The sequence below is a fragment of the Oncorhynchus tshawytscha genome, linkage group LG01 (genome assembly GCF_018296145.1).
Source record: "Oncorhynchus tshawytscha isolate Ot180627B linkage group LG01, Otsh_v2.0, whole genome shotgun sequence".
NCBI lineage: Eukaryota > Metazoa > Chordata > Actinopteri > Salmoniformes > Salmonidae > Oncorhynchus > Oncorhynchus tshawytscha.
In genome coordinates, this window is record NC_056429.1 from 16604484 (window position 1) to 16631411 (window position 26928).

At 45.1% G+C, this 26928-nt stretch overlaps 1 protein-coding gene across 5 annotated transcripts in view; it reads right to left on the bottom strand.

The window, feature by feature from the left end:
• Positions 1-578: 578 nt before the first annotated feature.
• Positions 579-26928, bottom strand: part of LOC112228569 (SRSF protein kinase 2) — a 110913-nt gene continuing 84563 nt past the window's right edge. For 2 of the 5 annotated variants that reach the window (XM_024394039.2, XM_024394208.2), the window contains 14 exons: positions 26532-26683; positions 25039-25147; positions 24487-24574; positions 24290-24377; positions 24057-24163; positions 21903-22068; positions 20378-20403; positions 19923-20238; positions 18040-18939; positions 11353-11468; positions 10737-10844; positions 10573-10642; positions 5108-5200; positions 579-3250 (listed from right to left, as the gene is read on the bottom strand). In XM_024394039.2, the coding sequence (XP_024249807.1) occupies positions 3066-3250; positions 5108-5200; positions 10573-10642; positions 10737-10844; positions 11353-11468; positions 18040-18939; positions 19923-20238; positions 20378-20403; positions 21903-22068; positions 24057-24163; positions 24290-24377; positions 24487-24574; positions 25039-25147; positions 26532-26683 (2524 nt within the window). In that variant the 3' untranslated portion in view covers positions 579-3065. Of the gene's footprint in view, positions 3251-5107; positions 5201-5634; positions 5728-10572; positions 10643-10736; positions 10845-11352; positions 11469-18039; positions 18940-19922; positions 20239-20377; positions 20404-21902; positions 22069-24056; positions 24164-24289; positions 24378-24486; positions 24575-25038; positions 25148-26531; positions 26684-26928 lie in introns of all 5 variants that reach the window. The other 3 variants (XM_042302516.1, XM_024394117.2, XM_024394288.2) reach the window with 3 other exon arrangements.

Genomic DNA, 26928 nt, shown 5'->3' on the forward strand with positions numbered 1-26928 from the left:
CGGTTCCTTACCTTACATGCTAGTCAGATTAACTGTCATCATTTATACTTAAATGCCCATGTGATTTCTGTGTCTAAAATAAGTAATAAGTAATAAATAATCTGTCTAAAATAAGAAAAAAAGAGGATGTTGTGCTTACACTATTTGTCAGCACTACAGACTATTTTTCCATTGAATAAAATAGAAGTGAGTTAACATATCTGAATTAGTGACAATCCTTAGTATATCGTTTTATACCATTCTAGCAATCTCAGGGTATTGTTAGGACAAGGTAATGCGTTTAGAATCATGTCTGATGGCTAGGCAAAATCTTCCTTTTAGTGTGTATTAGAATATACCAAGGTGTGTCAAGTCAACTGACCTCCCCATTCTGTATGATAACACTACATTGCCATTTTTAAGTCTTTTTACACTCGCTAGTGAAATATATTTTATATGGTTAGATCATTAAATAATGCATCAAAAACTTTGCCTTTCTCTCTTTTCATTGTGTCTTGATGACTACTTTTTAAATTAGTTAGAGCAGTTTTTACTAAATACTAGTAATATCCTAAACTGTCAAAGACCACAAGCCAGAGGACTCTATTAATTTACAATTTTATTAAATCTGTTAATGAAAAACACAGACAAGAGACACAATTCTGTCAGGAAGAACAGTCAGCATGGCTGAAAGAGTGCGATCAGGAGCTTTTGGTGACAAAAAAAAAAATCCTAATTGAAAAAAAATGTTCTTCACTGTCACAAGTCCAAACAGAGCAGCGTTGTCCATAGAGTAGGGGAGGAAGAGGTAACAACTGAGTAGAAAATAACTAATCATAATAATAGTGACAGTAATAATAATTACAAAATAAATGAAAAACATCTCTAAACAAACCAACACAATCACCTCAATAGGACGAGAATCGGTCACTGTCACAACAGAGAAATTTGCTTCTTTATTTCCTCTTTTTTTTTTTTTTTTTTTACATTAAATGAAATAGTTTAAAAAAAATCTCCCCCTTTACATACTCATTTTAATTTTATTGCGAAAAATAGGCAACTGGACTCTTAATTGTGATGAGTGTGAGAGAGCAGTGGAGTGGAACGTTTGGAGCATTGGCACTGAGAGATGCAGCACTGCATCAATGCAGTACCCTCATCAGCCACAAAGTGGCACAGTTTCACATTCCACTTTGTGGCCTCCAGAGTGGTTTAGCCTCTCGCCACTGTCTGCTCTGGGGATGCAGGCCAGTGTCCGTGACAGCCTCTTTTAGGAATGATGCGTGCATTTGTTTCAAATCTGTCGGTCGATCGTCTCTCCGGAGCCGGATCTTAGAGTTATGTACAAAGGTAATTCCCGTGTGGCTCAGTTGGTAGAGCATGGTGCTTGCAACGCCAGGGTTGTGGGTTTGATTCCCACAGGGGACCAGTACGAAAAAGTAAAATGTATGCACTCACTACTGTAAGTCGCTCTTACTAAATGACAAAAAAGGTAAAATGTAAAGGTAAATCCCTGAACGACATCCTACAAAGACAAGTGCAACCTCCATTTGACAAACCCCTTCTGGAGAAGCTCAGGATCAAAGATGGAGAGTTTCGTCTGTAGGTAATAAGGGGGATAATCAGATCTGGTAAAGCTGCCACGCCACAGAGACTCAAGGATTGTTCTTGTTTTTGGGATACATAGGAAGAGAGGAATGGTGTGACTGGATCAGGAATGTCAAAGGTTAAAGGGAGGAACGATTTGAAAAAGTGAACATGAGGAACTTCGCTATCCTCACACGAGGCACCAAAAAGGTTAGCGCAAGTGGCACCTTCACCTTCAAAATAAAAGACAGGAGAAGAAAACAAAAACATAGATAAAAAACAAATGAACCAATGAAACGCACAACTAAGTAACACCTGTCCATCATCATCATCCCGTCCTGTCAATCAATCAGCCTCTCCATGCATTTCACTCTTACAGAAGAAGCAGTCCGGTTCATCGATCATCAGTCTTTTAGGATCTTTGTTTGTTCCGTGCCCTGTTTGTCTGTCTGTGTGGCAGCGTTTCAGTTCTGGAGACCCCTGGTGGGCTGGCTGCCCCCCGTGTCTCTGCAGTGGCCCGGGACTGGCATGCAGCTCAGTGTTGGTGGCTGGGTAGGGAGGGGGCTGTACGGGGCAGGGGACTGGAGATTTGGGTGGGTGGGAGGGGGCTGTAAACAGTTCAGTGACACTGTTTCAGTCCTGGGCATGGAGGGGGGAGCAGGGGCCTGAGGTACCCCTACAGAGAGTGGGAGTGGGGCAGGGGCTGAAGGGAGATGAGAGGAGAGGAAGAGTAGGGTAAAAGGGCAACTCCTAATCTGGAAGTGTTGTTGCTTCTCCTTTGTAGGAGAGGGACATTCACACACACCTACAGACTGGGCAGTGTAGACACACACTAATAACAAACACTCACATATATACACAAGCACACATATACACACTTCTGCCTCAGCAGGTTTGGGCTGTGCTGCTGTAAGGTCAGGCAGATGGAGCAATCACACAGTCAGCATTCTGACAGAGGTTCTTATTGACTTCTAATGGGAAACCCATTATGCTCCGGCTAAGACAGGAGAAGACTGGACAGGAGAAAACTGGCCGAGATATTGCAGAGAACCCATTCATATGGGTGGCTTAGTCTCTGTTTAGACTGAATTGGCCTTTCTAAGTAGGAGACACTGTCCCGACCATGGCTGCTCATGTTGTGTAGGGATCGCTGTCCTGCCTGTTTAGAACTGTGGGAGTTTGACTCCTTCCTGGGGCCCTCTATTCTTCCTGTGAGGGGTTGTATGGGACCTATGGGGAGGACAGCAGAGGGAGCAGCCTCTCTCTGTCTGGTCTTTGACAGCTTTGTGGTTTCTGCTGAGGCTCTGTGGGCATCTGTGTATGTGTGTATGCCTATGTGTATGTGTGTGGCGTGCTCAGGACAAGGCAGGGAGGGCCCGAGAAACGGGAACCACGTGTACCCCCCCACACCCCCCTCCTCCCTCCCTCTCTCTCCAGCCTCGAGTGCCTGGCTTTGAGCAGGTTGTTGAGGCTGCTGCTAGTGTGGTGGGTTGGTGTCGCTACGAGTTGAGCCAGGGGTGGCTGAGGCAGTCCCCGGCTGACGCCCTCTTCTCTGGGACCATCTCCAGCATGGGCAGCAGGAAGTGGGTGAAGTGGCCGGCGTCCTCTGGTGCCCAGCCGTACTTCTCCACCAACACATCAAACAGAGACCAGGGCTTCAACTTGGTGATGTGCCTCAGTTCACCTACAGCGGGAAGTAGAGAGAGAGGGATGGGGGGAGGGAGTGAGAGAAAGACCGAGAGAGAGACAGAAATGAAGAGTAATAAGTTACAGTGCGATGCTATTTAAAGACTTACAATGAGAAAGAGAGTGAGAGTGCAGTACAAAGAGAGAGAATAAAAAAAGAAGAGACAGTAGAACTCGGGCCGCATCTCAATACTCCGTAGTAGCATCCTTTCTATGTGTCTTTGCTTTCATCAACATTGAATGGGTGGAAGCAAGGCTTCCCCATATTGCTTTCACTGACCTTATTATTTATAATTATTTACAGTGTAGATGAAGGAAAGGAAACAATATTCTGACTATTGAGAGACAGCCCAAGAAAGGCAAATCAAGAGCCTGGAGCAGTGTCTGACTGGGAGTCAGTCAGAACACATGAACACCATAGAGAGATAAAAGGAGTGAATTAAGACATCATTTAGAGCCGACAAGACCTTTGAGGGAGAGAGAGCATCAATCAGAATATTAGAGCCCCATGACTAGAACATGAGAGAAGCAGGGTAGAAGCAGGGTAGAAGCAGGGTAGCATGCTGTTTCTACCAGCCAGGTCACCCGTGATACAAGTCAGTATTCAACGTCCATCCATGTCTAAGGACATGGGGAGATGTGGAAGCCAGCCACTAGGGGCAATGGTGAGCACTGTTACCTTCAAGTAGGGTTCAGTTTTGCTCCGGCGTTGTGGACGAAGATGGGCGTAAGCATCTGCCTTTGGTGCCAAAGGTTGCATGTTCGAATCCATCCAGTTGTTTTCTTATTTTTGTTTTAAGCCTATCTCAAACCTTAACGCTTACCTTAACCATTCAGAGTTAATACCTAACCTTAACCATTCAGAGTTAATACCTAACCTTAACCATTCAGAGTTAATACCTAACCTTAAAAATTCAGAGTTAATGCCTAAACTTAACCTTAAACACTTGAAATTTGAGGTTTGGAACAACTTCGAATGTTCGACATTTCAGAAACATGGATGAACGTTTAATTTTGACGTGAGACTGTGAGAGCTAGATGGTTTCTACAGACACACCACCAGGAGCAGAGACCGGCAGAGAGAGACACAGGTGTAACACACAGACTGGCAGACAGGCCGTAGACTCAGGGAGGATAGTACTCAGAACTCAGTCAAGTGGCTGGGAATATGACTATTGTATTACTGGTGTAACTAGCTAGATAACTAAATCTAAATCTTGAGAACTCAACTTAAACTACACTCTTACAAAAAAAGTGCCATCTAGAACCTAAAAGGGTTCTTTGACTGTCCCCATAGGAGAATCCTTTTTGGTTCCAAGTAGAACCCTTTTGGGTTCCATGTAGAACCCTTTCCACACAGGGTTCTACATGGAACCCAAAGGGGTTCTCCCTGGAAACAAAAAGAGTTCTACCTGGAAACAAAAAGGGTTCTCCTATGGGGACAGCCAAAGAACCCTTTTGGAACCCTTTTTTCTAAGTGTAATGTTAGGCACAATTTCTAAGGAATTGTATGTATTTCTAGGTGGACACACACCACAAATACTACTGCACACTACTCCAGACTCAGTGGAGGCTGCTGAGGGGAGGACGGCTCATAATAATGGCCAGAACGGAGCAAATGGAATGGCATCAAACACCTGGAAATAATGTGTTTGATGTATTTGAATCCACTGATTCTGCTCAGGTCGTCACCACGAGCCCATTAATTAAGGTGCCACCAACCACCTGTGTGCAGACTACAAGCTTTGTTACAAGTGTAACAATGGTGTAAACCGTGTATGTACATGTACTAATATTTAGAGATATACCGTTCCTGTCATTGCCTCATAGGGGTAGTGACTCATCGTGACGTTACCTTTCTTGGAGAAAAACTCTCGGCTGTACTTCCCGGCGGCGACCACTTTGCGTGGAACCTTCCCCAATAGCTCCATGATCAGAGCGATGTGATCTGAACCCCGGCCATCGCAGGCCACACCACCAAAGAACAGGCACGGCACAGCATTACATCACAAACATACGCACACGCTGAAGGGACGGACGGACACACTGCTGCCTGGATACGCCACACTGACTAACAGACAGACTGACTGACGGGACGGTAAGAGGTTAGTGGAGAGGACTATGCCTAAACTGGTTTGATAGTGTGTGTGTGAATTACATACAGTACAATTCCCTCTTTATGTCCTTTCTATATTTAACAACTGTTCACAACAATGGTGTGTTGGCCATTTGCTGCAAAACCTCTTATTGCTTTTGGACTTCTTATATCATTCCCATTCCACTCTATTAGTATTCCTGTGTGTCCATCTGACTGTCTGAGTCAGTGTGTGCGCTCAGGCATCTGTGTGTCTCCGTCCCACCAGCACTTTCCCTCAGTGCTACCTCTTCGGTTGAAGAACTCCCGGGAATATTTTCCAGAGAGTGCAAAGTGCCGTGGAATAATGCCCAGCAGCTCAATGATGTGGGCTATATGGTCTACAGAGGAGAGAGGGAGAAAGGAGGAAGAGGAACACGAGGAGGAGGAGGAGGAAGAGGAGAGAGGAAGAAAGGAGGAAGAGGAACAGGGAAAGGAGGAAAAGGAGAGAGAGAAAAAGGAGGATAAGGAACCGGAGAGGAGGGAATGGGAGATAAAAGAGAAGAAAGGAGGACAAGGAACCGGAGAGGAGGGAATGGGAGATAAAAGAGAAGAAAGGAGGACAAGGAACCGGAGAGGAGGGAATGGGAGATAAAAGAGAAGAAAGGAGGACAAGGAACCGGAGAGGAGGGAATGGGAGATAAAAGAGAAGAAAGGAGGACAAGGAACCGAGGAGGGAATGGGAGATAAAAGAGAAGAAAGGAGGACAAGCAAGGAAGGGAGAGGTAAGAGGAAAAGGAAAGAGGGGGAAAGTGAAAAAGAGGTAGAGACAGAGAGCTCAGTGTTAGTGACCCTACATCAGAGGTGGTGAGATGGAGTAGAGAGTGCAGTGGGTTTGGAGTAGAGAAACATGCATCTATTATCTTTCAATCTGAGAGACTCATCACCAAATAATGGTCTGATTCTAACTGAACACAATTCAGTGGCTCTCATTGTCATCAATTAAGATATCATGGCAGTATCTGTTTATACATATTTACTACTTGCCATTTATATTGATAGTATGGTGAAATATGTATGGGGTCAAATGTGGGTGGCTGGACATCAGATCAACAGGAGGGTTGATGTGACACTGTGGGGTTGGGGTGGGTGGGGATTCAGACATGAGCCAGAATAGATGGGGTTTAGGGAGCGAGAAGGTGTGGATGTGAAGGTTTTAACAATGGCGCCAGTGGACATTGCTGCAAATTTTATGAACTCCTAACCAATTGTGCTATTGTGTGTGTTTTTTCGTGTTATTTGTAACTTATTTTGTACATAATGTTTCTGCCACCGGCTCTTATGACCAAAAAGAGCTTCTGGATACCAGGACAGCGATTATTCACCTCGTACTGGACAAATAATTTTTCTTTAACAAGTTGGACATGAAGGATTTTCTCCAGACACCAGACAAGGCCCAAATCCCCGTCATTCGCATGAAGAAAAGACAGAGTTATCGGGGACGTAGGCCGGGGTGCCTTATAAGGATCCGACGGCAAATGGGTAATCTGCCTCTACCATCAGTCCTATTAGCCAACGTACAATCACTGGATTACACAAATATCCTACCAACGGGACATTAAAAACTAATATCTTATATTTCACCGAGTCGTGGCTGAACAACGACTTGGATAACATAGAGCTGGTGGGGTTTTCGCGGCATCGGCAAGATAGAACAGCTGCCTCCGGTAAGACAAGGGGTGGCGGTCTGTGTATATTTGTAAACAACAGCTGGTGCACGAAATCTAATATTAACGAAGTCTCAAAGTTTTGCTTGCCTGAGGTAGATTATCTCATGATAATTTGTAGACCACACCATTTACCAAGAGAGTTTTCATCTATATTTTTCATAGCTGTCTATTTACCACCACAGAACGATGCTGGCACTAAGACCGCACTCAATGAGCTGTATAACGCCATAAGAAAACAGGAAAACGTTCGTTCCGAGGCGGCGCTCCTAGTGGCCGGGACTTTAATGCAGGGAAGCTTAAATACGTTTTACCTCATTTCTACCAGTATGTTAAATGTGCAACCAGAGTGGGGGAAAAAAAACTCTAGACCACCTTTACTCCACACACAGATGCATACAAAGCTCTCCCTCACCCTCCATTTGGCAAATCGGACCATAATTCTATCCTCCCGATTCCTGCTTACAATCGAAAACGAAAGCAGGAAGCACCAGTGACTTGCTCAATACATAAGTGGTCAGATGACGCAGATGCTAAGTTACAGGACTGTTTTTCTAGCACAGACAGGAATATGTTCCGGGATTCCTCAGATGGCATTGAGGAGTACACCACGTCAGTCACTGGCTTTATCAATAAGTGCATCGATGACGTCGTCCCCACAGTGACTGTACGTACATACCCCAACCAGAAGACATGGACTACAGTTAACATCTGCACTGAGCTGCCGCTTTCAAGGAGCAGGACTTTAACACGGAAGCTTATAAGAAATCCCGCTATGGCCTCTGACGAACCATCAAACAGGCAAAGCTTCAATACAGGACTAAGATTGAATCGTACTACACCGGCTCCGACACCCGTCAGATGTGGCAGAACTTGCAAACTATTACAGACTACAAAGGGAAGCACAGCCGCGAGCTGCCCAGTAACACACTCCTACCAGATGAGCTAAATAACTTCTAGGCTCACTTCGAGGCAAGCAACACTGAAGCATACATGACAGCATCAGCTGTTCTGGACGACTGTATGATCACGCTCTCCGTAGCCGATGTGAGAAAGACCTTTAAACAGGACAACATTCACAAGGCTGCAGGGCCAGACGGATTACCAGGACGTGTACTCCGAGCATTTGCCAATCAACTGGCAAGTGTCTTCACTGACATTTTCAACCTGTGCCCAAGAACACTAAGGTAACCTGCCTAAAGACTCACTCACATCTGTAGCCATGAAGTACTTTAAAAGGCTGGTCATGGCTCACATCAAACCATTACCCCAGAAACCCTAGACCCACTCAAATTTGCATACCGCCCCAACAGATCCACAGATGATGCAATCAATATTGCACTCCACACTTCCCATTCCCACTTGGGCAAAATGAACACCTACGTAAGAATGCTATTCATTGACTACAGCTCAGCGTTCAACACCATAGTGCCCTCAAAGTACATCACTAGGCTAAGGACCCTGGGACTATACCTCCCTCTGCAACTGGATCCGAGACTTCCTGACCGGCCGACCCCAGGTGGTAAGGGTAGGTAACAACACATTTGCCATGCTGATCCTCAACACAGGGGCCCCTCAGGGGTGCATGCTCAGTTTCCTCCTGTACTCCTTGTTCACCCATGACTGCATGGCCAGGAATGACTCCAACACCATCATTAACTTGCCGATAACACAACAGCGGTAGGCCTGATCACCGACAACGATGAGACAGCCTATAGGGAGGAGGTCAGAGACCTGGCCGTGTGGTGCCAGGATAACAACATTTCCCTCAACGTAGTCAACACAAAGGAGATGATTGTGGACTACAGGAAAAGGAGGACCGAGCATGCCCCCATTGTCCTCGACGGGGCCGTAGTGGAGCAGGTTGAGAGCTTCAAGTTCCTTGGTGTCCACATCACCAACAAACTATCATGGTCCAAACACACAAAGACAGTCGTGAAGAGGGCACGACAATGCCTATTCACCCTCAGGAGACTGAAAAGATTTAGCATGGGTCCTCTGATCCTCAAAATGTTCTACAGCTGCACCATCGAGAGCATCCTGACTGGTTGCATCACTGCCTGGTATGGCAACTGCTCAGCTTCCGACCGCAAGGCACTACAGAGGGTAGTGAGTACGGCCCAGTACATCACTGGGGCCAAGCTTCCTGCCACCCAGGACCTCTATACCAGGCAGTGTCCGAGGAAGGCCCTAGAAATTGTCAGACTCCAGCCACCCTGGTCATAGACTGTTCTCTCTGCTACCGCACGGCAAGCAGTACTAGAGCACCAAGTCTCGGTCCAAATGGCTTCTTAACAGCTTCTACCCCCAAGGCATAAAACTCCTGAACAGCTAATCAAATGGCTACCTGGACTATTTTTTTATTTAACACTTATTTTTATTAAAACTAGATTGTTGGTTAAGGGCTGGTAAGTTAGCATTTCACCTGTTGTATTCGGCGCATGTGACAAATAACATTTGATTTGGGATGTGAATATGGGGATAGGGAGAGTTTAGGGAGCGAGAAGGTGTGGATGTGAATATGGGGATATGGAGAGTTTAGGGAGCGAGAAGGTGTGGATGTGAATATGGGGATATGGAGAGTTTAGGGAGCGAGAAGGTGTGGATGTGAATATGGGGATATGGAGAGTTTAGGGAGTGAGAAGGTGTGGATGTGAATATGGGGATAGGGAGAGTTTAGGGAGCGAGAAGGTGTGGATGTGAATATGGGGATATGGAGAGTTTAGGGAGTGAGAAGGTGTGGATGTGAATATGGGGATAGGGAGAGTTTAGGGAGCGAGAAGGTGTGGATGTGAATATGGGGATAATGAGAGTTTAGGGAGTGAGAAGGTGTGGATGTGAATATGGGGATAAGGAGAGTTTAGGGAGTGAGAAGGTGTGGATGTGAATATGGGGATATGGAGAGTTTAGGCAGCGAGAAGGTGTGGATGTGAATATGGGGATAAGAAGGGTTTAGGGAGCGAGAAGGTGTGGATGTGAATATGGGGATATGGAGAGTTTAGGGAGCAAGAAGGTGTGGATGTGAATATGGGGATAAGGAGAGTTTAGGGAGTGAGAAGGTGTGGATGTGAATACTGGGATAGGGTGCGACAAGGTCTTAATGTGGGGATTGGATGAGTTAGGTCAGGTAAAGATGTTGAGTCAGGTATAGAATGTGAGGATAGATAAATAGATAATAGCAGATAGGGAAACTAGAAGGGACTATACTAAAATCTGCTGGACATCTTTAGTCCATGATTTGGGCCCATTGTTATAAAACAATTTTACAATCAAGCTTTCATAATATCTACTAATATGACAGTGTATTACTATATATAACGTATAATCTAATTCAGTTGAGCAAATCTCACATGACAGTGCTACAACAGTTGTACCTACACAATTACTCAGTCTAAACACATATTAACAACACAACGACACATATTAAACAGCTATTTCTACATCACTACATAGATAAACATGTACTACTGTGTTTAGTATGAGGCTGGTCTATTAGGAGAACAGTGTGTATAGACTCACCCTCATCCCTGGAGTAGTCCTCCCCAGAGTGAGGCTCAAACAGGTAGTCTCCTGTAGCCAGCTCAAACGCCTGCAGGACACAGACCGGATAGTGTCATCAGTCAGTACTGATGTGTGTTTGTGTGCACAGGCATGTGTGTGAGTGTGTGTGTTTGTGTGCTCACCATGCATGCGGTGCTCCAGATGTCAGCAGGAGTGCTGTACCCAGCTCCTATCAGGACCTCTATGGAGCGGTACTGTCTGGTTTGAATATCCTCTGTGAAGTGCTTGTGCTGAGAGACAGTGAGGAAGAGATAGGAGAGAGAGAGAGGATAAAGAGAGAGGAGGAAGGAGAAAGAGAGGAGAGAGAGGAGCGAGAGAAAGAAGAGAGAGAGAGGGGAAAGAGAAAGGAAGAGAAAGAGCGAGAGAAAGAGGAGAGAGAGGAGATGGATATACTGTACTGTATATTATGCATCTGTGTCTATTGCAAAACACCCATACACATACTGTGCACCAGGGCTCTCCATCTGTTCCTGGAGAACTACCGTCCAGTAGGTTTTCACTCCAACCCTAATCAAGCACACCTGATTCTAATAATTAGCTGGTTGAAAAGCTGAACCACCAGCTTAGTTACAACTGGGTTGGAGTGAAAACCTACAGGAGGGTAGCTCTCCAGGAAAAGGGTTTGAGAACCCTATACACACACAGTCATATACCTCCGCGTGCGTGCGTACACACACACACACACACACACACACACACACACACACACACACACACACACACACACACACAACTTACCACCCAGCAGGCGTTGCCCAGGTCAGCTATCTTGACTCGGAGTGTGTCAGCGTTGCGAGGGTCCAGGGGGTTGACCAGGAGGTCTGCTGCTTTGGCCTTGGCTAGAACTACATCATCTAGTTAGGATAAATGTGTTATTGTTGGGGAAAAGGTCAGGCAGCAGGCAGAGAATGTCCAGTACATGTGTCTCTATGACTTCATGTCAAGTCGAATCAAATCAAATGTGATACAACAGGTGTAGACCTTACAGTGAAATGCTTACACATGAGCACCTAACCAACAATGCAGTTTAAAAAAATACAGATAAGAATAAGAAGAAAAAGTGACAAGTAATTAAAGAGCAGCAGTAAAATAACAATAGCGAGACTATATACAGGGGGATACTGGTACAGAGTCAACGTGCGGGGGCACCGGTTAGTTGAGGTAATATGGACATGTAGGTAGAGTTATTAAAGTGACTATGCATAGATGATAACGACAGAGAGTAGCAGTGGTGTAAAAGGGGGGGGGGGCAATCCAAATTGTCTAGGTAGCCATTTGATTCGGTGCTCAAGAGTCTTATGGCTTTGGGGTAGAAGCTGTTTAGAAGCCTCTTGGACCTAGACTTGGTGCTCCGGTACCACTTGTCATGCGGTAGCAGAGAGAACAGTCTATGACCAGGGTGGCTGGAGTCTTTGACAATCTTTAGGGCCTTCCTTTGACACTGCCTGGTATAGAGGTCCTGGATGGCAGGAAGCTTGGCCCCGGTGATGTACTGGGCCATTCGCACTACCCTCTGTAGTGCCTTGTGGTCGGAGGCCGAGCAGTTCTCCTACCAGGCAGTGATGCAACCAGTCAGGATGCTCTCGATGGTGCATCTGTAGAACATTTTGAAGATCTGAGGACCCATGCCAAATCTTTTCAGTCTCCTGAGGGGGAATAGGTTTTGTAGTGCCCTCTTCACGACTGTCTTGGTGTGCTTGGACCATGTTAGTTTGTTGGTGATGTGGACACCAAGGAATTTGAAGCTCTCAACCTGCTCTACTGCAGCCTTGTCAATGAGAATGGGGGCATGCTCGGTCCTCTTTTTTCTGTAGTCCACAATCATCACGTTGAGAGAGAGGTTGTTATCCTGGCACCACATGGCCAGGTCTCTGACCTCCTCCCTATCGGCTGTCTCGTCGGTGATCAGGCCTACCACTGTTGTGTCATCGGCAAACTCGAGTCGTGCCTGGCCGTGAAGGCATGAGTGAACAGGGAGTACAGGAGGGGACTGAGCACGTACCCCTGAGGGGCCCTGTATTGAGGATCAGCGTGGCGGATGTGTTGTTACCTACCCTTACCACCTGGGGGCGGTCCGTCAGGAAGTCCAGGATCCAGTTGCAGAGGGAGGCGTTTAGTCCCAGGGTCCTTAGCTTATTGATTGAGCTTTGAGGGCACTATGGTGTTGAACGCTGAGTTGTAGTCAATGAATAGCACTCTCACATAGGTGTTCCTTTAGTCCAGGTAGGAAAGGGCAGTGTGGAGAGCAATAGAGATTGTATCATCTGTGGATCTGTTGGGGCGGTATGCAAATTGGAGTGGGTTTCTGGGATAATGGTGTTGATGTGAGCCATGACCAGCCTTTCAAAGCACTCCATGGCTACAGACGTGAGTGCTGTGGGTCGGTAGTCATTTAGGCAGGTTACCTTAGTGTTTTTGGGCATAGGCACTATGGTGGTCTGCTTAAAACATGTTGGTATTACAGACTCGAACAGGGAGATGTAAGTGAAGGCACATGCTCGCAGTACACGTCCTGGTAATCTGTCTGTCCCTGCGGACTTGTGAATGTTGACCTGTTTAAAGATCTTTCTCACATCGGCTGCGAAGAGCGTTATCACATAGTCTTTCGGGAACAGCTGATGCTCTCATGCATGTTTTAGTGTTATTTGCCGCGAAGTGAGCATATTAGTACTGTAGTTTAGCTCATCTGGTAGTCTTGTGTCACTGAGCAGCTCTCGGCTGTGCTTCCCTTTGTAGCCTGGTTTGCAAGGGCATAGTGGGATTTCTTATAAGCTTCCGGGTTGCTCCTTGAAAGCGGCAGCTCTAGTCTTTAGCTCAATGCGGATGTTAACTGTAATCCATGGCTTCTGGTTGGGGTATGTACTAGAGTTCGACCGATTAATCGGAATGGCCGAATTAGGGACGATTTCAAGTTCATAACAATCGGAAATCAGTATTTTTGGACACTGATTGGTCAATTTTTAAATGTTTTTTTTACATCTTTATTTAAACTTTATTTCACTAGGCAAGTCAGTTGAGAACGCATTCTTATTTTCAATGACGGCCTAGGAACGGTGGGTTAACTTCCTTGTTCAGGGGCAGAACGACAGATTTTTACCTTGTCAGCTCAGGGATTCAATCTTGCAACCTTACAGTTAACTAGTCCAACGCTCTAACCACCTGCCTCTCATTGCACTGCCTGTTACGCGAATGCAGTAAGCCAAGGTAAGTTGCTAGCTAGCATTAAACTTATCTTATAAAAAACAAACAATCAATCAATCAATCAATCATAATCACTAGTTAACTACACATGGTTGATGATATTACTAGGTTATCTAGCGTGTCCTGCGTTGCATATAATCGATGCGGAGCGTATCATTGCTCCAATGTGTACCTAACCATGAACATCAATGCCTTTCTTAAAATCAATACACAGAAGTATATGTTTTTAAACCTGCATATTTAGCTAAAAGAAATCCAGGTTAGCAGGCAATTTTAACCAGGTGAAATTGTGTCACTTCTCTTGCATTCATTGCACGCAGTCGGTGTTTATGCAACAGTTTGGGCTGCCTAATTTGCCAGAATTTTACGTAATTATGACATAACATTGAAGGTTGTGCAATGTAACAGGAATATTTAGACTCATGGATGCCACCCGTTAGATAAAATACAGAACGGTTCCGTATTTCACTGAAAGAATAAACGTCTTGTTTTCGAGATGATAGTTTCCGGATTCGACCATATTAATGACCTAAGGCTCGTATTTCTGTGTGTTATCAAGTTATAACTAAGTCTACGATTTGATAGAGCAGTCTGACTGAGCGATGGTAGGCACCAGCAGGCTCGTAAGCATTCATTCAAACAGCACTTTCGTGCGTTTGCCAGCAGCTGTTTATGACTTCAAGCCTATCAACTCCTGAGATGAGGCTGGTGTAACCGATGTGAAATGGCTAGCTAGTTAGCGGGGTGCGCGCTAATAGCGTTTCAAACGTCACTTGCTCTGAGACTTGGAGTGATTGTTCCCCTTGCTCTGCATGGGTAACACTGCTTCGAGGGTGGCTGTTGTCGATGTGTTCCTGGTTCAAGCCCAGGTAGGAGCGAAGAGAGGGATGGAAGCTATACTGTTACACTGGCAATACTAAAGTGCCTATAAGAACATCCAATTCAAAGGTTAATGAAATACAAATGGTATAGAGAGAAATAGTCCTATAATTCCTATAATAACTACAACCTAAAACTTCTTACCTGGGAATATTGAAGACTCCTGTTAAAAGGAACCACCAGCTTTCATATGTTGTCATGTTCTGAGCAAGGAACTTAAACGTTAGCTTTCTTACATGGCACATATTGCACTTTTACTTTCTTCTCCAACACTTTGTTTTTTCATTATTTAAACCAAATTGAACATTTCATTATTTATTTGAGGCTAAATTGATTTTATTGATGTATTATATTAAGTTAAAATAAGTGTTAATTCAGTATTGTTGTAATTGTCATTATAACAACCCAAAAAAATAATCGGTATCGGCGTTGAAAAATCATAATCGGTCGACCTCTAGTATGTACCTTCGGTCACTGTGGGGACGACGTCATCGATGCACTTATTGATAAAGCCATTGACTGACGTGGTGTACTCCTCAATGCCATCTGAAGAATCCCGGAACATATTCCTGTCTGTGCTATCAAAACAGTCCTGTAGCTTAGCATCTGCTTCATCTGACCACATTTTTATTGATCTAGTCACTGGTGATTCCTGCTTTAATTTTTGCTTGTAAGCAGGAATCTGGAGGATAGAATTATGGTCAGATTTGCCAAATGGAGGGTGAGGGAGAGCTTTGTATGCATCTCTGTGTGTGGAGTATAGGTAGTCCAGAGTTGTTTTTCCTCTCGTTGCACATTTAACATGCTGATAGAAATTTGGTAAAACGGATTTAAGTTTCCTTGCATTAAAGTCCCCGGCTACTAGGAGTGCAGCCTCTGGGTGAACGTTTTCTTGTTTGCTTATGGCGGAATACAGCTCATTCAATGCTGTCATAGTGCCAGCCTCCGTCTGTGGTGGTATGTATAAACAGCTCCGAAAAATACAGTTGAAAACTCTCTAGGTAGATAGTGTGGTCTACAGCGTATCATGAGATACAGTGCCTTGCGAAAGTATTCGGCCCCCTTGAACTTTGCGACCTTTTGCCACATTTCAGGCTTCAAACATAAAGATATAAAACTATTTTTTTTGTGAAGAATCAACAAGTGGGACACAATCATGAAGTGGAACGACATTTATTGGATATTTCAAACTTTTTTAACAAATCAAAAACTGAAAAATTGGGCGTGCAAAATTATTCAGCCCCCTTAAGTTAATACTTTGTAGCGCCACCTTTTGCTGCGATTACAGCTGTAAGTCGCTTGGGGTATGTCTCTATCAGTTTTGCACATCGAGAGACTAAAATGTTTTCCCATTCCTCCTTGCAAAACAGCTCGAGCTCAGTGAAGTTGGATGGAGAGCATTTGTGAACAGCAGTTTTCAGTTCTTTCAATAGATTCTCGATTGGATTCAGGTCTGGACTTTGACTTGGCCATTCTAACACCTGGATATGTTTATTTTTGAACCATTCCATTGTAGATTTTGCTTTATGTTTTGGATCATTGTCTTGTTGGAAGACAAATCTCCGTCCCAGTCTCAGGTCTTTTGCAGACTCCATCAGGTTTTCTTCCAGAATGGTCCTGTATTTGGCTCCATCCATCTTCCCATCAATTTTAACCATCTTCCCTGTCCCTGCTGAAGAATAGCAGGCCCAAACCATGATGCTGCCACCACCATGTTTGACAGTGGGGATGGTGGGTTCAGGGTGATGAGCTGTGTTGCTTTTACGCCAAACATAACGTTTTGCATTGTTGCCAAAAAGTTCAATTTTGGTTTCATCTGACCAGAGCACCTTCTTCCACATGTTTGGTGTGTCTCCCAGGTGGCTTGTGGCAAATTTTAAATGACACTTTTTATGGATATCTTTAAGAAATGGCTTTCTTCTTGCCACTCTTCCATTAAGGCCCGATTTGTGCAATATATGACTGATTGTTGTCCTATGGAGAGAGTCTCCCACCTCAGCTGTAGATCTCTGCAGTTCATCCAGAGTGATCATGGGCCTCTTGGCTGCATCTCTGATCAGTCTTCTCCTTGTATGAGCTGAAAGTTTAGAGGGATGGCCAGGTCTTGGTAGATTTGCAGTGGTCTGATACTCCTTCCATTTCAATATTATCGCTTGCACAGTGCTCCTTGGGATGTTTAAAGCTTGGGAAATCTTTTTGTATCCAAATCCGGCTTTAAACTTCTTCACAACAGTATCTCGGACCTGCCTGGTGTGTTCCTTGTTCTTCAAAATGCTCTCTGCGCTTTTAACGGACCTCTGAGACTATCACAGTGCAGGTGCATTTATACGAAGACTTGATTACACACAGGTGGATTGTATTCATCATCATTAGTCATTTAGGTCAACATTGGATCATTCAGAGATCCTCACTGAACTTCTGGAGAGAGTTTGCTGCACTGAAAGTAAAGGGGCTGAATAATTTTGCACGCCCAATTTTTCAGTTTTTGATTTGTTAAAAAAGTTTGAAATATCCAATAAATGTCGTTCCACTTCATGATTGTGTCCCACTTGTTGTTGATTCTTCACAAAAAAATACAGTTTTATATCTTTATGTTTGAAGCCTGAAATGTGGCAAAAGGTCGCAAAGTTCAAGGGGGCCGAATACTTTCGCAAGGCACTGTACTGTAACATAGGCGAGCAATAGCTCAAGACTTCCTTAGATATTGTGCACCAGCGGTTGTTTACAAAAATACATAGTCTGCCGCCCCTTGTCTTACCAGACACCGCTGTTCTATCCTGAAGGTACGGCGTATATCTAGCCAGCTGTATGTTGATAGTGTCGACGTTCAGCCACGACTCAGTGAAGCATAAGATATTACAGTTTTCAATGTAATTTAATTTATTGCGTAGGTATTCTCCAAATATTGCATGTTTGCTAGCAGAATGGAAGGAAGTGGGGGTTTATTCGATCACCTACGAATTCTCAGAAGGCAGCTCGCCCTCCGGCACTTTTTCTCTGCCTCCTCTTCAAGCAAATCACAGGGATCTGGGCCTGTTCCCGAGAAAGCAGTAAATTGTTCACGTAGGACTCGTCAGACTCTGACGTCCAGAAGTTATTTTCGGTCATAAGAGATGGTAGCGGCAACATAAAAAAAATAAAAATAAAATGTACAAGTTACAAACAATGCAAATAAACTAACAAAAAAACACAATCTGTTTGGGACACACTTCCCTACCTCCTCCCCCACACGAGAAGGCCTTCTTCTCCGGTGCAATTTTAGCTGTATATGCACATCTGTGTCCATGCATGAGGGTGAAAGAGTGAAAGAGAGAGAAAAATATAGAGCAAGGAGAAATATCTCACCTTTAGGCGTGTCCCCAGTGCTTGAGGACGACACAGTACGACTGCGGTCTGCAGTGGGGCTGTGAGGGGATGTCCTGGACCCCGGTTGACCAGCTTCGCCCACGGGGCTACCCGGGTCAGGGTCCAGAGGCAGGTCAGGGAAGCGTGGCGCCGTGCCCCTGTGGCGCTGCGCCCCGTTGGTCAGGCCCGGCGTGACCACCTCGCCATTGAAGAGCTCGTAGGAGGAGCTGAGGGAGCTTTGATCCCTGTCCGTGCAGCTGATCTCTGACTCTACCAGGGGGCAGTGCAGAGGGATGGGGGAGGAGGTAGGGGCTGGGGGGTTGGCTCTGGGACATCTCTCCCTGTCCCTCTCCTCACCCCCTATTAGGACATGGCCATTGGTTTTGGTGGTATTGTTGTTGTGTCCCATGGTGGTGGAGATGGAGTTAGTGAGGTCGTCAGCGCCTGTTTCTGTTTCATCAGCATCGTCGTCTTCATCATCATCGTCATCATCATCGTCGTCGTCATCGTCGTCGTCCTCCTCCTCCTCTTCCTCTTTGTCCTTTTCCTGCTCCTTGGTCTCCTCACCCTTCACCTCCTCCTCTGTTCTTGGTTCCTCTTTCTCATCTTTTTCGCCATGAGCTGTAACCAAGTCCTCTTCATCGTCATCCTCTTCTTCCCCATCTTCCTCCTCCACCTCCTCATTGTCATTCTCTTCCTTAACCTCCTCTTTCTCCCCCTCCTCCCCCTCTCCCTCTGGGTTCGCGGTAGCTCCGTTGCCATCCCCAGGTGTAGTGGTGGTGGGTGTGGGATTCTGTGTCTCGGTCTCTGGGGTAGTGCTGGGGGTGGGCTCCCCCTCTGGCCCTGCTGCTGCCTCTGGGGTGGGGGGCACCTCTGACTGCTCCTGAGGTGTGTCTGCACCTGAAAGACAGGGGGAGAGAAAGAGTGGAGGAGTGAAAAAGAGAGAAGGGAGAGAGAGGGGGTGGGAGGAAAGCGAGAGCTTGGGTTAGACTGTAGTTGTTTATGAATCCGCCTTGCATTTCTCCCACGCATTACACTCTAAAACAATTCAGGGTTGTTTGGATGACCCAACTACTGGGTTACAGACATTAGGTCACTTAGTTATTAAAAAAAAAATTAAGAGCAAAGTTGTGTTGTTGATGCTGGGTTTATTCTGGGTTATTGAGTTACGACCCAGCGGGTCAAATCAGAAGACTGGAGCCGTGGCTTAATAGGGCCATGCTTTCCGGTAGTTATTTTTGGTCACCTGCAAGAGTAAATGTAATTCCGGTTAATCTGTTCTGTTGTATTGTTATCACATGTTAAGGTTGAACATCAACTTTTTTCTCAGCATATGTAATGTGCACAAAGGAAAATGTTATTTTGTAGTATACAAACTTAACATGATGAACAGGAATTAAATTTACTCTCACGGGTGGCCAAAAATTATTAAAAGCCATGGCCCTAATAGGCCAAACCTCTTGAAAATAACCTATGAATTACATTAAACACGAAAGTCAACAGAAACCCAATTGATGATTAAATTAACCCATGTTTGGGTAATTCAACAACCCAACTGGCTGGGTAAAAATAACCCAGCATGTGTTTTGTCCAATATTTACCCAGCACTGGGTTACCAAATAAACCAAATGTTGTTGTTTTTAACCCAGCACTTTTTAGAGTGTCGGCCTAGTGTGGGTGGAGAGGTTGGAGGCTGGCTCGTCCTCCTCCAGTTCTCCATTCAATTCTATTCACTCTCAGCTTGGTACAGAACTCTATCCACACACCTCTGACGCACACACACACAATAGAATGAGTGAATAACCAACACATTGAGTGAATGAGTATAAAACCATCACCACCACCACCACCACACTGATTTACAATCAAACCATGTAACTCACAGGTGTGATTGGTTAGCCTGGTTGGCCTCTCCCTCTCTGTCTCTACTTCCTCCTCCTCATCTCCATCCTCTTCATCGTAATCATCGTCGTCGTCATCACTCTCGCCCAGTGCAACGGCGGGTCCCAGTGCCGCGTTGCGGGGTGTGTGTTTTGGGGAGTGTGTGTCCCCCTCACCATCGGGGCCCTCTGTGGCCCTCTGTTTCTCAGCCTCTCTCTCCAGGGCCTCGATCTCCCGCATGCGTATCTCCAACAGCTCGGTCTGACGCTTCTGCTTCTTCTTCAGCTTCTTCTTCTTGTTCTTAGAGATCTTCCCCACCTAGAGAAGAGGAGAGAGGAGGAGGAAGAGTCTATTAAAGTCACTGATGTACAACGACCTATGGGCTGAGTGACTAGAATTAGATAGAAAATATTGTATATTCTGCTCTGAGATTTATACAGAACATTGTGGTACTCACCGGTTTGGCCTGTGGTGCTGTGCTGACTGTTGGGATGAAACAGAGTCAGAGTCAGGAGAAAGTTTACCTTCAAACATATCATCCCTACAAAGTCCTATAATAATAATATATACCCCTGAATAAGATAACACCCCATTCAATTATTTATACCCTCTTATAGACTTCATACAGAATCTTTATTTATACCCTCTTATAGGCTTCATACAGAATCTTTATTTATACCCTCTTATAGACTTCATACAGAATCTTTATTTATACCCTCTTATAGACTTCATACAGAATCTTTGGATGAACTGTGAGTTGAATGGAGGATTTAATCAAAGTAATTTCAGACAGCTTTATTCCCTTTTCCTAGATTCATAGAAATCAACCCTTTTCTCCATGTGTTACGCAATGCCCACATACATATCAGTCATCATCATTCCAGCCTGACTCATAGGTGTGTGAGCAGTATGAGGATGTCTGGAACAATACTGATTTCTGAGGAAAAGTCAGTCACGGAATTACCGTTAATTACAGAGGGTTCCTGTTGGTTGAGCTGAATGTGATTGACAGACAGCTCATGGAGGGGTTCATGAGGAGTTCATGAGGGGGTCAAGACCCCTTGCTTTGACTAAATTTGTGTGATGTCGAGACTACTTGACCCCTGACTGCCAGGGCACACACGTGCCAGGACCAACAAGTAGTAAAGTTTCAGTGAGAAGTTGAAGGAACATAGGCCAAGACAATAGGGAAGTGTGTGCTGGCCAGATAAGAATGCTTAAAAACTCTGCTTCCACCCTTTCTTCCTTGCTAAAGGCAAGTTTCCGTGATCACTCTCACAAACATCTAGCTTTTAGTGGAGCCACAAGCTCTCAAGCAATCTCTGTGCCTATCAAATCAAACTAGGAGAGAGCTCTCACCAAATTGATTGGTTGGCTCAGGCTGGCAAGCTGAAGCAACAAACTAAGAGACCGCCCAACTGATTGATTTATCTGATTGATTCATAGATTCCTTAATGGTGTGACCGCTGTACTGATACACAGCAGGACACTCCAGTTATCAGAACCGCCGATAGATTCATCTACTGCTAATAGGATAGAAGAGAGACTTCCCTACACTAGCATTAGACCTTGTCTTTAAGTAAGCAATTGGTCATAAGAATCAAACGGTTCATGATGAATTACTCTCATACCTCCTCTACAAAGAGCGCACTGTACCGATTCAACTAAAACTGAACCTCAAGTCAAGCAGCGAAAGATCTCTCTACACAGGTTTAGGGTAAAACAGTCCAAAGTACTCCTTTAAAATATATCTGACAGGCTTTATTCACTATTCACTGTTGGACTCCCAAAACACTTCAGTTTGAAATTAGTAGAAGGCTACAATAACTAACTATTTGGATAACGCTTAGAGGGATAGTTCACCTTCAAATTTTGTCAGATGGCTTAGGAAAAACAGTGATTTTGCGTGATAATGATTATTTTAACCCTGTTATTTTCTTCTACAGACAGTGAGTTAGCGGGTGAGGTGGTCTGTACCCTACCTGCAGATCCAGAGGGCGGGGGCGCCCCAGCCTTCTGCCACTCTGTGGCCTCCGCGGCCATGCGGCGGACAAACGCATCGTCCACACACATCAGGATGTTCTCCGGCTTGATGTCTGTGTGGATGATCTTACACTTGCTGTGGAGGTAGCCCAAGCCCTGCAGAACCTACATGAACACAGGAACACAAGCATGCACAAATGCGCACACACACACACACAAACACAGACACACGTGTAAGCAAACACAAACAAACACACACAAATCCCAGATGAAACACCACTGATGCTCTCACAACGCTAAATGAACCATTCCTTTGATCTTAGTCATCCTTCATCGGGGACAAGGCTGCTGTTGTTTTGTTTGGTGTGTGTGTGTTTGCCAGTGTTTGATTTTAGGGGCTTTTGTATGGAAGTTGAGAGCAGTTTCTATTCATCTTCAGTGGGCTTTTCAAGTGGGAGGCAGCAGAGATGAACAGATAACTTTAATTCACATGCTGCTCTGCCCTGGTCTTCAGGGGGAAGGCCTGTGAAGGCCTTGTGAAGTCAACAACATGTATTGTACTGGACTGGACTGGCCTGCAGTAGTGCCTCTGGCTGGCAATATCACTTCTCTTCCTCTCATTGTTGGTGCTAATAAAGAGTGTTTATGGAAGTGAAAGTGATGTGTGTATGTGAATGTGTCTGAGTCAAGTAAATGAGGATGTGTGAGTGTGTACTTGCGTGCGTGAGTTTGTGCCCGTTCGTGCATGAATGCGTGAGTGTGTGTTAGTGCTTTTTAAGGTCTGTTCGGTTTCGGTTAGATTATTTACAAAATAGTCACGGTTTTGGATTAATATGATTTTTTTTTAAACATTAAAGGCACTATGCATTATGTGGGTTGAATACTGTGACAACACAGAATAAACCAATGAATACATGTCCTATGACAGTAGTGACTGCCCAATACTGGTTATCACTTATTAACCATCATTTATTCACATTACTTTAAGATAATATGTATGTTGTGTATATCCCTCCAGTGGTGTGGGGGCTGTGCTTTGGCAAAGTGGGTGGGGTTATATCCTGCCTGTTTGGCCCTGTCCGGGGGTATCGTCGGATGGGGCCACAGTGTCTCCCGACCCCTCCTGTCTCAGCCTCCAGTATTTATGCTGCAATAGTTTATGTCAGGGGGCTAGGGTCAGTTTGTTATATCTGGAGTATTTCTCCTGTCTTATCCAGTGTCCTGTGTGAATTTAAGTATGCTCTCTCCAATTCTCATTCTCTCTCTCTCTCTCTCTCTCTCTCTCTCTCTCTCTCTCAGGACCTGAGCCCTAGGACCATGCCTCAGGACTACCTGGCATGATGACTCCTTGCTGTCCCCAGTCCACCTGTCCGTGCTGCTGCTCCAGTTTCAACCGTTCTGCCTGCGGCTATGGAACCCTGACCTGTTCACCGGACGTGCTACCTGTCCCAGACCTGCTGTTTTCAACTCTCTAGAGACCGCAGGAGCGGTAGAGATACTCTTAATGATCGGCTATGAAAAGCCAACTGACATTTACTCCTGAGGTGCTGACTTGCTGCACCCTCGACAACCACTGTGATTATTATTATTAGACCCTGCTGGTCATTTATGAACATTTGAACATATTTGCCATGTTCTGTTATAATCTCCACCTGGCACAGCCAGAAGAGGACTGGCCACCCCTCATAGCCTGGTTCCTCTCTAGGTTTCTTCCTAGGTTTTGGCCTTTCTAGGGAGTCTTTCCTAGCCACCGTGCTTCTACACCTGCATTGCTTGCTGTTTGGGGTTTTAGGCTGGGTTTCTGTGCAGCACTTTGAGATATCAGCTGATCTAAATTTGTATTATATTTGTTTATTTGATTCATTTATTATTTCATTCCAATTCATCATCTCATCTCTAGAGATGTTGCCTATGCTGTTTGACAAAATCCCTATTTTAGTAGTTCTTCAAAGTAAATAAGACATACTTCTGTGACTGCTGAATACCAAATATCAGTCACTTCGATCATTGACTTTCAGGTAGAGATATCTCGCGAAGCCACTGCACTCTATCCCTCTCTCGTGTTCTACTGTCCATTCTCTCTCTTCCATGTCTGCCCCACATAGACCAGACAAGTAGGTGGTCACCGCTCAGCACTAGCGTGTGTGGCATACCTGTTTGATAATACTCTTAACACAGGGAAGAGGAAGGCCCTGGTAGTTGGACTTGATGATCCACTTTAGAAGGTGGTGTCCGAGAACCTCAAACACCATACACACATCTGGGACAGCTGGTCAAGGAGGACCACAGCTTCATCACTGAGATACATATGCAGATACATACGCAGATATAAAGAGCATATAAGTATACACACACATCCACACACACCCTCTGTAGACAAGGATACGTATTCCGTTGATTCCAGAGATCTTGAAGTCATCTATCAGCTGAACCACCATTTCTTTGTTTTGGTCAGAGGGGTCACTCTCTCTCACCTGGAGATGAACGACAAACAATAGAGAGATCAGGACGGAGGGTGTGAGAGAGGTGTGCGAGGCATGGGGAAACGAAACACACACAAACACACCCAGAGTCGCTACTCACACATCTGAGCAGTTTGATCTCATCCAAGGCTGTCTCTGTGTAATGCTGAGCACTCTTCACCACCTTCATCGCCACAAAGTTCTTCACCCTGAAACAAGAAACACATAACACACAGAGAGATCCATATCACAACATGATGGACTACAGCAGAGTTAGCCATGCAACACTGGAGTTGAACCAATCAATCACAGATTGGGGAAAAACACGTTGTTGGGGAAGATGTTTACTGGTAATGGTTTCATATCCAAGGACAATGTCCATGTGAGTGAGCAACAGTGTACAGTGTATGATTGTGTAATTGATTTAATTGGGGCTAATAGAGGATATGGGCGAGCTGTACGATGTAACCTAGTGAACGGTGATATTCTGACACTGAGACTGTTAGGCATCAGTGTGGTTAACACTTTGGCACTATGTGTCATTACACTGCAGCTGCTACTGTCTACTGTGTCACTGTGTAGGAGTGGTTTTGTTGCAGCCGTTGTCATGGTAATGAGTTGGTAATAGTGGTAACCCGTCTGACTCCCGTTGACAGGTGTGTGTGTGACTCACTGGATGTCCCAGCACAGCCATACGGTGGAGAAGTGACCCCAGCCCAGCTTGCGGATCACATGATACCTCCCATTGAACAAGTCCCCTATCTTCACCGGATGGTATCCACCTGAGAGAGAGAGAGAGAGAGAGATAGAGAGAGAGATAGAAGAGAGAGATAGAGAGAGAGAGATAGAGAGAGAAGAGAGAGAAGAGAGAGAGAGAGAGAGATATAGAGAGAAGAGAGAGATAGAGATAGAGATAGAGAGAGAAGAGAGAGAGAGATAGAGAGAGAGAGAGAGAGAGAGAGAGGAGAGAGAAGAGAGAGATAGAGAGAGAAGAGATAGAGAGAGAGAGGAGAGAGAGAGGAGAGAGAAGAGAGATAGAGAGAGAAGAGAGAGAAGAGAGGGAGATACTATTAGAAAAACCTAGATAATCAAGATACTGATACTTCGAGCCGAGCTACTGAATCTATGCTATCAGTAAGAGGGAGGGCGTGAGAGAGGATTAAGAAAGAGAGTGAGTGAGTGAGTGAGTGAGTGAGTGAGTGAGTGAGAGAGAGAGAGAGAGAGAGAGAGAGAGAGAGTGAGAAGGTCCTCAGTAGGTCCTCACAGCTATCAGGATATCAGGCTCCTCAGTGGAAAGACCACTCCCTCTTGGCACAGACAACAACCTTGAGCCTTGGTGCTGGTGCCAAGCATATAGAGCTTCTGGCAAGTCACACACTGCTGCAAATGACATTAGGAGCCAGCAGGGATGATATAAGAGACAGAGTAAGAGGTAGAGAGAGAGAGAGAGAAAGGAGAAGAACATATGGGTTTAAGTGTATTGGAGTGTGTGTAAGGCCGCATGCTTCCCAGCCGAAACAGTATTATGATGACATTTTGTGAGGTTTTTGTTCATTTTGGACTTCGTGTTGAGGCACACAACATTTCTTCTAGAGGCAGGCCATAGTTTGGAGCCCTTTTTGTTTGGTCAACAGTAGAGATTCTTCAATAAAGTATTTGTTGTCATTCAACGAGAGACAACTCGTTTTCATGCACATTTTTTCTTTGAGAAATAATGCACCAAACATGTTGTTAGATGTAAAATTGTGTGACAGATATCCTCGGCAAAAACACATTTCTTTAGTTATTTTAGATTTTAGACTATTTTGATGTAAGCATATACTGGCTACAGCATCTCAAAATGGACAAATAATACTATTGCCGCTTTTTTCTAGTTTTTCAAGCGAAGGTCTTTTGAGGGAGTATGCAAGCACACTCGGCTAGGCGCCAGCCGAACTGAAGCGTGCTGACGCCTTCAGTGAGTGTGTCTAGGGAGGGGGGGTGTATGTGGCATGTGTGTGAGAAAGACAGGAGAAAGAAAGAGTGTAGAGGTAGAGAGGTAAAGAGAGAAAGGGAGAGGAGATTAGAGTTACGAAGACAGAACTGGATACTTGTGTATGCATGTATAAGCTATGGAAGTTCTACACGTGCGTGTGGGGGTTTGTGAGTGTGTATTATCTCCCCCACCTTTGCAGTAGTCTGCGGGGTCCTCCTGCTCCTCATCATCAGAGCCTAATATCTCCTCCTCCGGCTCTGGGGGAATGGCCGGCTCAGGGGGGGCTGGAGGGGGAGGTGGGGCAGTGGGGGCAGACACCGGGGCTTTTTGCTGGGTCTCAGGCCTGACAGAGAGAGAGAGAGAGATACTGTTAGAACCTGAATTGGTTAGGGTAGGAATGACCCTTTCCGCGTACAACATACTAACACACAATTACACTAGAATCATCACTGCAGCCGATATGTTTAGCTGGATGCCATTTCTCTTTAAGACCTGATTCCATCTCGGAGCCCATCCTCAATCCTTTTCCCTAGCCTTTGGTGTTCTCAGATCTGAAAGGATTGGAAATGGAACGAGGCCCATGAGGAA